Source organism: Alligator mississippiensis, chromosome 4 (assembly GCF_030867095.1).
Source record: "Alligator mississippiensis isolate rAllMis1 chromosome 4, rAllMis1, whole genome shotgun sequence".
NCBI lineage: Eukaryota > Metazoa > Chordata > Crocodylia > Alligatoridae > Alligator > Alligator mississippiensis.
The window spans coordinates 77,324,986-77,338,948 of NC_081827.1; the positions used below are offsets into that span (position 1 = coordinate 77,324,986).

The 13,963-nt window shown below is 43.2% G+C and overlaps 1 protein-coding gene across 1 annotated transcript in view; it reads right to left on the reverse strand.

The window, feature by feature from the left end:
* Nucleotides 1-13,963, reverse strand: part of PAWR (pro-apoptotic WT1 regulator) — a 132,611-nt gene that overhangs the window by 55,137 nt on the left and 63,511 nt on the right. The window contains exon 2 of the mRNA XM_019491383.2: nucleotides 9,421-9,549. Within this exon, the coding sequence (XP_019346928.2) occupies nucleotides 9,421-9,549 (129 nt within the window). The remainder of the gene's footprint in view (nucleotides 1-9,420; nucleotides 9,550-13,963) is intronic.

Consider the following 13,963-nt stretch of genomic DNA (forward strand, 5'->3'; position numbering starts at 1 on the left):
TGTTCCTCACAGCCTCTGCTCCTCCCTACCTACCATCCACAGCTTCTGCCCCCTTAGCCTCTGTTCCCTCACCTACTCACTACAGCCCCTGAATCCCACCCTCTCTCCACCTGCCACAAAGTCAGGCATGGCTCCGCTCCATTGCCTCTAGCCCCTGCCTGGCCACATAGCAGTGGAGGTGACAGTCCTGGTCCTGGGATGCTGCTGCATGGCTGGGCAGGGGCTAGAGCTTCCACATGCTCCATTACTCAGGAAAGAATGGAGCCAGGGCCATGCCTGATGATAAGTGGTGGGGAGGGGAATGGTCAGAGGCTGTGGAAGTATGTGGGGGAGGGGTTAAGGGGGACAGAAGTCAGAAGCCATCTGCCCCATGCTCTGCATAACTTGTCATTGAATCCAAGACAAGGGACCTTCCTTCCCTCTCCTCCCCCTCCCCCCCCATGTTGAAAGGGGATAAAAACCTCTTTGAGGTAGAAGGATATTGTGTTTAAAAAAAACAAAAACAAAAACCCCAAAACCCCCACCACCTTCCCTGGTCATGTTTTTTAATAGAACTCATCATAAGTGCTGTTTTTCATAACAAACTCTTATGTGGTCAGTCAGTGTTAGCTTTGTTCAGAGTATATGCACTGGAATTAAGCAAAAGGACTCTTAATTTGTGAATCCAATAAGGGATTAGGTAAGAGATAACAGCAGTTCTGGATATACATGAGTAGCTGATGCCTAAGTAAGTTTTTACTAGGAGGGCAAGGTGGGGAGTGGGACACAGCTACATTTCTGTGTGTGCTTGTGGCCTTCTTGGCTAGGGACAGAAGTTACACATAAACCAGTTTAAACCTGTAACAGAACAGAAATTCAATGGACTTAAACTGCTTTCAAAATGGCCAAAACTGGTTTAAGATAAACATGGTTGGATGTAGTATCAGAATTAACTGATTTAGGTCCAACTGCTTTATGGAACTTCTGTCCCAGATCCTTTTCTAGTTCAAGTTAACTCATAGTCCCCCAGCATCCCAGGATGCTTTGCAGCCCTGGGTTGTGTTATCTGCTCCAAAGGAGCAGGGTCTGCCCCACCCAATGCTGCCTAGCCAGAGCACTATCATTGATCCAGCTGGGAGAGAAGGGGGTGGAGGCAGGGTAAACCTGGCACTGGACCCCAGACAAGGTTTGCCTGGTGGGTGGGGGAGTGGAAGTGTTGGGGGTAAGGGGAAACCTGGAGGCTTCTCCCACCCCCTCACCCCCCACAAGAGCAGAGGGGCATGGCTACGGGAAGCTCCTGTCTCCCGTCCCTGGCCCACTGGAGGGGTGGAGGTGAGGGGGGAGAAGGAAGAACCTCACCCTGGGCCCAGCAACAGATGCCAGATGAGGTCTGCCTGGGGGTGAGGGGAGCCCATGAAGGCTTCTCCACTGTGTCCAAGGCCAGCCTGGCAAGCATGGCCAGGGAACCTCTGGCTGGCTCCAGGCTAGAGAGACAGTACCCATGTGGGAAGGAGGGGAACACAAGGGGTTGGGGGGCATGTGCTGGGCAGCCAATCAAGGATAAGCATTGCTTGGCTACATTTGGGTGCCCTCCACAGTGGCCAGCAGGCTCGAAGGTGTACTCTATTGCCCCCCTGCTACTGGTATGGGCCACTGCAGGGGTCTGGTTGCCTTTCTGTTTTCAAAAGTGAATGTCTGTGCACTTGCTTACCAGTTCAATCTAAGTAGTTTAGGGACAACTGCAAAGACTGAATCAATTCAGCCTAAGGCTTTTGACTTTCTGTACTCAGCCCTCAGGAGTCTAACTGGTTATACAGGGTTTTTTTGTACACTGCTCACTTGGATTTGGGAAGCCAAACTCCACCTACAGTACAACTCAGGTTCCCAAGTCCTTTTTCGGATCTGACTCGTAACACTTTCTAGATGCCCTATTTGGTCACCTGTTTGGTTCACATTCAATGGAATGACCTTTGTCATAACCTGGTTACCCTACTCACTGCTTCTTTCTTTTACAGGATGCTGTACTAATATCGGAGAAGGAATGATAGAAGTCATGAACATGCATGAACTAGTGTATATAGCATGCATGTACGTTTGCAAGTGCATGGGCAGAGCAGAAAGTCAAATCTGTCAGCATAAAAGGTTCTGAGAGCTCAGGAGAACTCAGCATTGTGATCAAGCTCTATCCAATCTGATGAAATGCCTAGTACCATGAAGTAAGAGACACATTGCAATGGGGAAAAAAAATGCAGCAAACACCACAATGCATAAATAATCAACATGCAGACTACTGAGGCAGAAATGAAGTGGAAGTCTCTCATTAACTTGTAGAAGTCTTGGACTGATGGTAAAGCATCTCGCAGGCCAGGAAGGTTTGTATTGATATGTGTTTTGATATGGAGCTGTTGTCTGTATTCAGGAAAAGGCAGCCTGAATATGGTGCTCTATTTCAAAGCACTGTGTCAAGGGACAATGCTTATAAGGCAGAACAATATTCTGAGCCCCACCATACAGGACTGTGTTGACAACATGGGATGTTTACAAGCCTCAGTTCTTTCACATCAAATCTTGCTTCATTGGAGAGAATTTTGCAATGTGTTAGTTTCCCTGGACAAGTGAATACGTATAAAGTGGGAATATGGTAAACGCTATATGGAACTTGGAATAATTTTCTGGGAAATACTATAATTATTATTGCTGCAAAAATCAAGACATGTAAGGACTCCTTAGAATTTCCATCAGAATTAGAGGTAAGAAATGGTGGGATGAGTGAGATACAAGATTATTGTTTATAATTTCTAATTATAGACGTGCAAAACGGCTCTCAGCAAGTATCCAGCCACCACAGAATGATACATCACACAAAACATAGTGGGCATGGTTATAATGAAGGGAAAGTGTAATTTCTCTTGCTGAAAGCCACGGTTTTATAACTTTTGAAATATGGAAGTCCTCCGCTAGTTTTGTGCAAGGACAACCTTAAGAGCAGAGGTCTATGAGATCACCTCCGAAGATCAGTTTCAGTTTTTGATTACCTTGCACTCTCCCCTCCATTTAGGACGACAGGAAAGGCAGATCTGATGTAAAGGTGGGTAAAGGGCATCCAAGTGTTTTAGTGCTCCCTTCTTTCAATAAATGTGGGCGTTCATTTTTCAGTTTCCTACTTGACACTAATGGCTACGGCCATGTATGCACTATTTGTTCAACCACACTAAATTACATATGCACAAACTGCATTAAAAAGTAATTAAGACAGTAAAGTCAATTACTCCAAATTAGTAAAAGCCAGAGCTAAAACTGCTTGCAAAACTTTAATTTACCCCTTGTGTGTATACATTATAATATGGCCATTAATTATATGACTGCATACTATAGTTTTTACAGAGCCCCTGCCTTGTTCAGAGTACAAGACGGATAGCCTGGCTTTATGACCAACTGTTTAATACATTTTCTTACTGTTCAGTGTGTAGCCCAGTCCCATGACCTATTTGTTACAAACTGTTCAAACTATACAACGAAGACAATATTATTTTTTCCTCTCATAGACTCTTTCTATGTCCTTTAATACCACATCACTTGAATACTTCACAAACTTCAACTAATTTATCTTCAAAGTATTCCTGTGAGGTAAAAGGGAAGAGCCTCAGACATTAAAGTCAAAAGTATTCAATAATTGTGGGCACCCAATCTGAGATGCCTAGAAGAATGTAAGAATACTTACTATTTGATATTTCAGATGTTTAAAGCACAGCTTTATTCACCAGAGCTGGAGCTTTGAATGCTTATCCCAACAGGCCTTGGGGTCTCAAGCCAAACATCCAGAAAGTGAGAATACCCACTATCTGTTAAAAATTTGACTTAAGTAACTAGCCCAGCATCATGTAGGTACTATGTAGACAGAATCCAGAGCAGGGATGTCAAAGAGACAGCCCGCCAACCAATTTCAGCCTGCAGAGTGCTATTACCTAGCCCGCAGTGCTGCCCATGGATCTGACTGCACTGGCACACCACCTCTAGACCATCCCAGATTGGCTCATGTGCTGCATGCTGTATACACTGGCTAGGAGCAGACATTACACATAAACCGATTTAAGTGATCAGAAACTAGATTAAACCTGTAACAGAACAGATGTTCAGTGCACATAAACCAGTTTGAAAATGGCTGAAACCAGTTTGAGATAAACCTGGTTGAATGTAGTATCAGACTTAACTGATTTGGCTCAAACCAGTTTATACAATGTCTGTCCCTGACCCCTTGCTGGTTTAAGATAAGCCAGACACTCCCAGAGTCCCAGTATGCTCTCTGGGCTGGGCGGGGCTCTCTGCTCCACAGCAGGGCTGGCCCCTCCCCTCTACTCCCTGGCTGCAGCTCAGCAGAGACTTGCAGGCACAGCAGCAGCAGCCTGACTTCTGCCTGCTAAGCAGGGATTATTCCCCGCTCCCCTCTGCCTTACACAGACACCTCAGGATTAGTTAGCAGACCACATGCTGGCTATAGTCTGTGCTGTGGGAGACAACCAAGGAAGACAGGCTTTTTGGAGCTAATCAACAGGTAGCTTAATGTCCTTCCATGGAAAAGCTGTTTAAGAAGAGCTGTTTGTTCCCCCCTCCCCCTCACCACTCCCTTCTAAGCAGGAATCCCTGCCTCCCCTCTGCCTTGCCGAGAGGTGTCTCCATTTTAGCTAGCACACCACATGCTGGCTATGGTTCCTGCTGAATCAACAGGTAGAATCAACAGATAGCTGGTAATGTTCCTCTGTTGTTTTTTTAATGGGGTGATAAACATTGAGTTAGGGGGTGATAAACACCATTATCAATTCCCTGCTGGGCTAATCAGAGCATCCTGCCAGGGCCTGGCCATGCCCCTGACTCAGCTCAGTACTTTACAAGGGAAGTGAGGGCTGCTCTAGCACCCCCCATCTTCTAGCCTAAGCCACTGCAGGCATGTGCCAGCATGTCTGGGATGTCTGTGCAGTTACAAAGTGATTTAACCTAGCCAGGATAGACTAACCTGCAAAGACTGAATCAATTTAGGTTCAGGTTTTTTGAATGTCTGTCCCTAGCCACTGGCCCCAACCTTGCTCACTGAATACAGTGAGGCCAGTTGGGGCACACACTGCCAGGTGAATGCAGAGCTCATTTGTGGGCCTGTGAACTGGTGCCATACCACTTATCTATCCTGTGCGGCCTTGTGAGCCATTTGATACACCTTCCCTAGAGCATCATTCAATATCTTAACAATAACAAGCTTCTTCCCCCTGAAAAAGCCACCGCTACACACTTCCCAGTTTCTGTAACTAATGAGCCTGGTTTCCTATGAGCAAGTCTTTTTCACTACACAGTCCAGCCTCCCATTCAGAGGTGTACACTGAATGAGGTGGGGGGGGGAGGGGTCCCTCCAGCACCCTCTACTAGTTGCCCTTCCTTGCTCATTCCCAGTTTTCTTCTTCCTCAACACAGCTCCTCCTAAGATTAAGCCATGTTCTAGTCACATTTGCTAGCTAGTTCAAAGTCCTCCCCACAAAGGTCCTTGTTCTACTCTGTTCTAGTGCAGTGCCAGATCTTGTCCCTCTGCATTCAAATCAGACAACTTCATAACTCCATGCAGCTAGGGCCCAGCAGATGCACAGAAACCATCTCTTTTGTGGTCCTGTATGTTCTCAGTTCAGGGACTTGGTTCTGAGGGAGCTGCATGTGATGGGAAAGTCCTGCTCAGACTGAGTTAGGGAAAGACCAGTGCAGAGAGAAGCTTTGAAGGTTTCAGCTATTAAACTAACAAGTTATTACTACTGAGCATATACACATGGATTTTAAGGCCATCCCAACCTCGTCATAACTTAGCCAAACAGGAATGGACTTTAACAGAAATGGCATAGGGCATGTTCCTGAAAAAGCCATCCCCTGCCAAATTTAAGTCCCTTGCCTAAAACCTGGCCTCAGGAATTTTAAATAGCTAAAATGTGATTCACCACTGCCAGTCTCATAAGAGAAACAGTGACACAAGTGAACTGATATGGCTAAAATTTTCTGCAAAAATTCAGGCTGAGGCAATTCCCAGTAGGGAAAGTGTTAGCTAAATGGCAAGTCCTGCAAAATGAGAAGCAACTGAAAATGGGGTTTTATACTGGAAAGGATCAGGCAATCTTACTAATAGGTAGTGTGATCAGTCCAAAGTATAATGATGGAGAGACTGAAGCCAAGTCAAAGCCTGAATATAAATAAATACCGAGCGTTTCTGAGCTCTGTGTGTTTTCTACCCCCTTCAAGCGCTGCATGTTATTACAGCTCATGGCTCACAATTATGTGGAGGGTTCATTGAGAAGTCCCAGGGGGCCCTTGGACATATTTAAGTTTTGTTACTTTCTTTTATCCCCTCATTAAAAAAGAAGATCTAGATCTTATGGTGAGTGACAGAAATTCAAGGATTTGAACTGCATGCAAATTGATGTGTGACATCTAAATCTGCAGGCAGGCTAAAACACCAGATCTGAGGAGATATGTGAATGGCCTCATTCTGCACAATCAAGGCCATGCAGCCACAGAATTTTTACAGCCTGGACAAATAACAGAAAAAGCTGATACTACATGGGAATATTATGCCTGTCATTATAGTTATACATAAGGCAGGTCTTGTAAACCAAGCCTATTTCATTTTCAGATGATATTGCAAGTTTGATTGTAAGAGGATCTGCATTGATGTAATATACTTAGAATCTTATAATGTATTTGATTTAACATACTGAGATTCTGATTTTTAAAAAATGCAGTATCAAAACACTTTAAGTCAGGGGTGTCCAACCTTTTTTAATGTGGGGCTGGATCATGAACTTTTTATTACCCAGGAGAGGGCGCTCGCACGGACTGTCCAGTCCAGCCGCAGCCTGGGGGTGCAAGGGTCAAGTGGTGCCACCTGACCCCGCCGTGTCCTCCCTGCCACCTGGGCAGCCTCGAGGATGCTCCCACACCTGTGCATCTGGGCTCAGCAACCAGGGGGACATGTGGGGACTCTACAGGGGGGTGCGGGATGTGCAGGGACACCCCGCTGCTCCCTCTTTCCCAGGGCAGCCCGAGCCCAAGTGGCAGGGGTCCACGACTCACCACCCCCAGCACGATGTCTGCAGGTGCAGGGGATGTGGGGAGGCGGGAGCAGCGCCGGCTTCCCGCCCCAACAGCCACAGCCACAGCAGCAGCATCTCCCGCAGGCCCAGACGCAGCATCCCTCTGAGCCAGCATCCACGCCCCCTGCAGCCACCCACCCGCTGCACTGAGACCTGCTCTAGCCCATGCCGCCGGTGAGGACCAGCGCAGGGCAGGGCCGGCATGCAAATGAGGAAGGGAGGGGCGGGTATAGGAACAGAAACCCTGCAATGTGGGAGAGGGCAGGAGCTGGCATGCAAATGAGGAAGGGAGGGGTGGGGTGAGGAAGGGACACCGTGAAATGAAGGGGGAGGGGAGGAGCCGCACTGTGTCAGCAACGTCAAGCTGACATGGTGCATGTGGAAACCTTGTCCCTTCCCTAGCCCTTCAGCAGCCATTAGGAAGCTGCTGAGGGGCTGGGGGAGGGACAAGGGGCGGGAACGAAAAAGTAAACAGCATTTACTTTTGTTTCCCATCGCAGCACCGTGGGCCACAGAAAATGGTTTGGCGGGCTGCGTAGCGGCCTGTGGGCCGTAGGCTGGACAAGCCTGCTTTACGTGAATTAAGAACTGGTTAAATAATCTATCGCAACAGGGGGGTTTCAATAGAAAGCTGTCAAGTGACAAGTCATATATGAGTTCAATAGGAAGATGTCACTAAAATGAGACACCCCCTCCCAAAACACAGCCATCAATGCCTATAGATATCTATCTATATTTGTATTTAGACACCACCAATATAGAGGGCGTGTCTCATCTTAGTGACATCTTCCTATTGAACTCATTCATATTATATATTATATTGAACACATTCATATTATAAACATTTTGCACATACACACGGCAAGCTTCTTCCCTGTTGTGTGCCTTCATTCACTATCTGTAAAATGGGAATAATAATAATACTGATCTTTAGAGATGTGCTTCAACATCTACTGATAATAAACATTATATAAATGCTGAGGGAAAAATGGTTAGTCAGTCCTCTTTGTCAGACATAAGAAAAAAAGTCGCCAGAGACAGATAACCAAGTTAGGAGGTCCAAGTGCTATAGCTGGTGAAATTACAAATGAAAGATGGATGGACAGATTCACTCTTACCTGCCAACCTTGTCACCACCTCAATCTCCTAAAACATTATAAATTAAATACTAAGGGTTCTTTTTTTTTTTTAAAGTTCTCTATATTAAGACAATGAGAGTGTTTTCACAAAAATGAAAACTCATATCAGTGCCCACCAGCCATTTGGCAGCTTTTGAAATAAGTCTGTATAAGGCAATTCTGGTATTATTAACACAACACTGGAAACATCCCAAATATGCCTTTCTTTCCTCAAAACCCACTGTGTTACAGATCCTGAGAACTTTTAAAAACTGTATATGAATTTCACAGAATAAAGTTGATTTTGAGGCAACAGGCAGCTAAGCAAGCAACAAAATAAATACAGTATTTATTTATTTATTTTAAGGAAATAAGGTAAAGCATTAAACTTAAAAATTCTTCTAAACTCTGTATCTCAAAAAGCTTGTGAAACTTCCTTTCTGGTGAAAGGAGTAGTGTTATAAACTGTCATTTGGCCATTTGTTTAAACTTTACAAAAATGAGAAGTTCCCATTTCAGAGAAGAGATCAAGGTGATATTTATAATGGCGAACAAATCTAATTAGTACTCTACCATATTAATATTATTAATAAACAAATTGTGCCCTTTGTTGATTCTTACTGTTTTCTTTCTAGAAGACAGCCGAGTCATCTGTGGGCATCCCAGAATTAAAGAATTGTAATTTATCTGCAAAAAACTCACTTGACATGTAACCAAATTTGGCAACTCTTCCTAATCACTAAAAATGTTGGAGAAAATGTTTTCAAAAAGATTTTTTTCCTAAACAATGTGAATAATAAAGTTTAAAAAAAATTATGCTCTTGTGCATATCTTGATTAAGTCTTGTGAACTGATTTTACATCTGCATAGAAGTTAAACCATTTAATTATATAGTTTAGAACTGGTGGCTCTATATGGAAATAACTTATTTAATGGCAGATACCAATTGGGAATGTTTAAACATATGTTTCTGTTTAAGAAGCAAGACAAATGCAGTTAGAGAGTTTTTCATTCAATGAAAGAAAGATGAATACATGACTTTCATTTTAGTAATGTAATGCATACCAGCTTTGATAATATTTGTGACAATTTGCATAATAGACTACTGACAGAGAATGAATTCAAACAGAAGCCAGAAAAAAAAAATCAATTGGCTCTACACTGGCAAGACCACATTAATACCTGAACAAATATTAAGCACTCACCTGCAATAGGTATGAACTCCCTGGGTCTGTGCTGGCAGACTCATTTTGCATTGTATTCTGCAGGGTAATAGAATCTTCCTTCTTACGCTCCTTCTGTCCTGCTTCATCATCATCATATTCATCTAGACTCTGATAAAAAAAAAAAAACCACACTCAATTGTATATTTTTTTTAAAACTGCATTTGTGTCATATTGAATGAAATAGTTTGAATGTTTGTAAAGGTTGCCCATTAGCCAGTTTCAGGAAGAAGATAAGATTTATCTCCTTATCTAGTTCATTGTTTTGGGACTACGTGCAAAAGATCCTGACTTCGCTTAAAGTCTTAATTTAAATTTCATCTTTTAGAAATCTTTTACAAAGAGAGCAAATATCCTGAATTCCAAGAGATCAAACCCTGAGGCCTTTTGACCAGGTTGGTAAGAAAAGGGCATTTGCAGTGATATGGAAGTTTCCCAAAGGTAATTTAAAATGCTCAACAAAGGTAAAAGAATCTGTTGAGTAAGATCCGAGCCCAAATTTGGGAACAGTGACATATATTGAGTAGGAGGAGCCCTCTGACGGCAACTCGCTCAATAAAAACGGTAACTTGCTGTCCCAATTTGGAGGTGACGATACTTGTAGAACAACGAAGGAAAAATCGCAAGTATAGCCCGGTTCAGACTGATCACCTGAAACCACCCTCTCCGTGAACACGAATCTCTTAGTTCACGCTGAAGCCGCGGAGCACCTGAAAAGGACTGAAGGAAGGGGACTTAGTCCTATCACTGCTGAGGCCAGCCTATTGAATTGTATTGCTGAGCCCATTTCATTGAACCGTACTACTGAGGCCAACCCATTGAATCGTACTACTGAGGAATGAAATCATATTTTGGTATTTGGCTTCTTGGAATTCTAGGATTGTAAGTATATTATGAAAAATAATAGTATTGATTCAAATTTAACTTTTAGTTGTAATTGTAGTTGTTTTTGTAACACTAATTCTTATAGTACTGTTTGGGAAGGAAGTACATTCGGAGCATTGTTTCTGATATATGTAATTATTGTGTTTTTAATGTTTGTGGTGTTTCTTAAAGCTAAGCAGTGTTATATACGTAGCAAAGAGTTTTAAAATAAAATTGTGTTGTATAAATTAAGTGTGTAATCATTGTGAAATCGTGCAATCAGTTAACTACTCCCCCAGCCAGTGCATCAAAACGAATCAGTAAATTGTGTGGGATTTTCTCTATTCCATAACCCACTAGAGACAATTTGTAAGAAGCCTACAAAAATAAATTGAAACAGACTGGTAAATGTATGTCATTGCGCCGATACGAGAAACTTAACATTCGCATTTGAAAGTAATTTAAACCATTAGATATGCGGGTCCTAAAATGGTTACTGCTAAAAATAATTTAAATACAAGGAACAAGACTAATGACTTATTTTTCCTTAATACTACTACAAAAAGGATATTAACATACTAATTATGTTAATTAATATATGAACACCCCCGATAAACATCAATACCTGAGAGACTTGAACACTTAGTTGTCCCCACTGGCACTGATGTACAAGGCATCGATCATTTCAAACAAACTTGCCCTGTTGTGGAGGCAGATAGACGAGAGACACGGAAGGAAACAAACAGCTGTCACCTGACATCACCAGGACCTAACTCCTTCTTCCTAGAACCATTTGCCACATCTGCAAGCAAACATGTAGGTCTTGGATCAGCTTCCTTCATCATCTACAGATTCACCAATTGCTTCCTTATTTACTGAAAGACTGTCATCTTCATATCAAGGGAATACCACCAATGATGATGATTACAAAAAAGCTAGTGAAATTCACTTTTTTCAGGCAGCATTGGTATGTCTGTATAAACCCACTAAAGCATAGGTCTGCAAGCTCTGACCTGTAAACAGGCTGGATCTGGTTTGTGGCAGAACACACGAGTGGGGAAAGAGAAAAGGGGAAAATCAGCAGCATACAGTGGCACGGGTACCTTTTCTGCCCTAAATTCCTGTTGCATGCTGCCAACCTCATTTCCAGCCTCCAGCAGCCACCCCAACCCTCCCTAGCTCTGTCTCAAGGACTGATCTCTCTCTCCCCATTACTATAGTCTCTGTTTCCCCTTGCCATCAAATTTGCTACTCTCCATCACTGATGGCAACAGAAATCAGTGGCATTAAAGTGCGAAGGGTAAGCAGAGACTGCATAAGGGGAAGGGGAGCAAAGAGAAGGAGCAGGTCTTGGCACCAAGCCAGGAGCGGGGCACTGTGGATGGGCCATTCTTAAAGGCTATCAACCCTACATTAAAGGAAATAAGAGGAAATGTCAAGAAAACAACACAGAATCAAAACCAGCACTATAGGCTTAACTCACTACTGGGCCTTACTTTCAGGCACAGCAGTGTTTGCTAAGATCAGAATGTTATCCTGAACTTTCTGCTTAAATTATTACCTTCCTTGCTTTTGGTCATTTCCTTTGCACTTTTAATATTGTTTTTTAAAGTGTAACTTTGCTTAGGCTCTATTTCTGTTCTGTTATGGCAATTGGGTATTCCTTCTCTGCAAACCCTCATTAGTATGTATTGGGGGCTATTTGTGCCTCCTGCTACCTTTTGTGGATAGTGTGTAAATAATACAAAGGGGCAGCTGTATCAGATCGGTGTGTCCAGTTGCTTCCATTTCAAAATTGTGGATTGTATAGGCACACACCTGCTGCAAAGGGAAAGTTGTGCAAAGGTTACCAAGGGGTCAGCACTTGCTGTTATCTGTGCAAAGGTCTGAAGTGGAGTGGCACTCAGATCCAGGATGGTATGTGAATGAGGATCAAGAAAGACTCCAGACAAGAGTTATTCCTTGGATTGCAGCTGGCCATCGATCCCCAAAGGGAAAATGCCTCTAGGTACAAGTTTGTACAGGGGGGTCCAAGTATAAATCTGCTACCCACTAATTCCTGAAATAGCTAAAATCCCTGAGCCAACTATCAAGAAGCAGCAATCCTTAACAGTGACTAAGCGCTGACCCTGGCAGCAGTGAGGAGCAGCAATTAATCCCCGGAAGCAGCAAACAACATCATTCCTGAGCAGTGGCAGACTCCAGTGTGGGCCTCCCTACCTGCCTCTTGCCACTTTGGCTGACATAGGTGGTAGAGCCACCCTGCCCCTATGATATAACCCTGGGTGAGTATCCCTTCCCAGAACACTGCACTAAGTAGTCCTTCCCCTGGATGTGTGTGGCTGTGGCTGTCATAGTGGGAGTTTCAGCTAATACTTAACAGATGAGGTGGGTTTTTTGTGTGTGTGTTTTTTTTAAGGGCTGTGTGTTTGCCCCCTTTAGTAAACCTTAGTATTGTTTATGAGTGGATAAGTTTGTTCACTTTGGAACACCCTGTTTAAATTTATTTTCTCAGGTTTTTGGGTGGAGGCTCGAGTCAAAATGCAAGGTTTATGTAAAACCTGAGTTTGAACCCAGCCCTTATTACTGCCATCCAGTGCCTGGAGGCTGGATTACAAGTGTTCTGTTTTTGTGATAAGATTTATAAACCACATAGGCCAGCAAATAATTAGAGTAGGTTAAACTAGAGTATTGGGGAAAGAAGGGCCTTGTAGCAACCAGTCAAGGATCGGCCTCAAGCTCAATTTCCAACAGAGAATAAAAGGAGGGCTAGGACAGTCAGAAAGGTACTCTCTCTACCTGAATGGAGCTTCAGATTGAAAACTGAAAGAAAGACGAGAAAAAGAGGACTACGTGCTCTTGTTGCAAAGGCCAATAGTATACTAGGTTGTATTACATAAGAACGCCACTTAAAAATAAGGGAAGAGATTCTCCTGCTATATTTGGCACTGGCCAGGCCTCACCTAGAGTCCTGTGTCCAGTTTCAGCCCCCATACTTAAAGAAATGTGTGAACAAATTAGAAAGAGTCCAGCAGTGACAGAAATTATTAGAGGCCTGGGAAACACGACTTAAGGAAAGGCTGGAAGAACTAAGACTAGTAAGGAAAAGGAGAGACTGAGGGAGGATTTGATAACAGAACTTGAATAACTTAAGGGTGGTTATATGAAGGGTGGAGACTGGACTATTTTCTGTGGCCACAGGGAGCAATGGTCTTAAATTGCAGCAAGGAAAAGCTATGTTAGAGGTCAAAAAGAAGGATGGTTAAGCATTGAAACAGGCTACCCAAAGAGGTTGTGGACTGTTTCCTGGGATCTTTCTAAGAGCAAGTGAGTAGAGCCATTAACTAAGATGACTAGTCAAGGAAAATCTGCCTTGAGCAGGGATGACCTTCTCAGGTCCTTTCCAAGCCTACTATTCTAAGATCCTGTATCAGTAAATAAATTTACTTTATGGTCTTATAAAACCAGACTGCTACAAAAAAGAATGACTGCCCTCAGACAAATTTTCAAATGTGTTTAGTGTCCCATACAGGATCTTTTTTTTGTAATTAAAAGAAAACACACACACACACACAAAAATCAATGTAAATTTTGTCATTAGCCATTAGCCCTCCAAATATTCTCATATTAAAGTAAAAAATCTAGAAATCAAAGATACAAC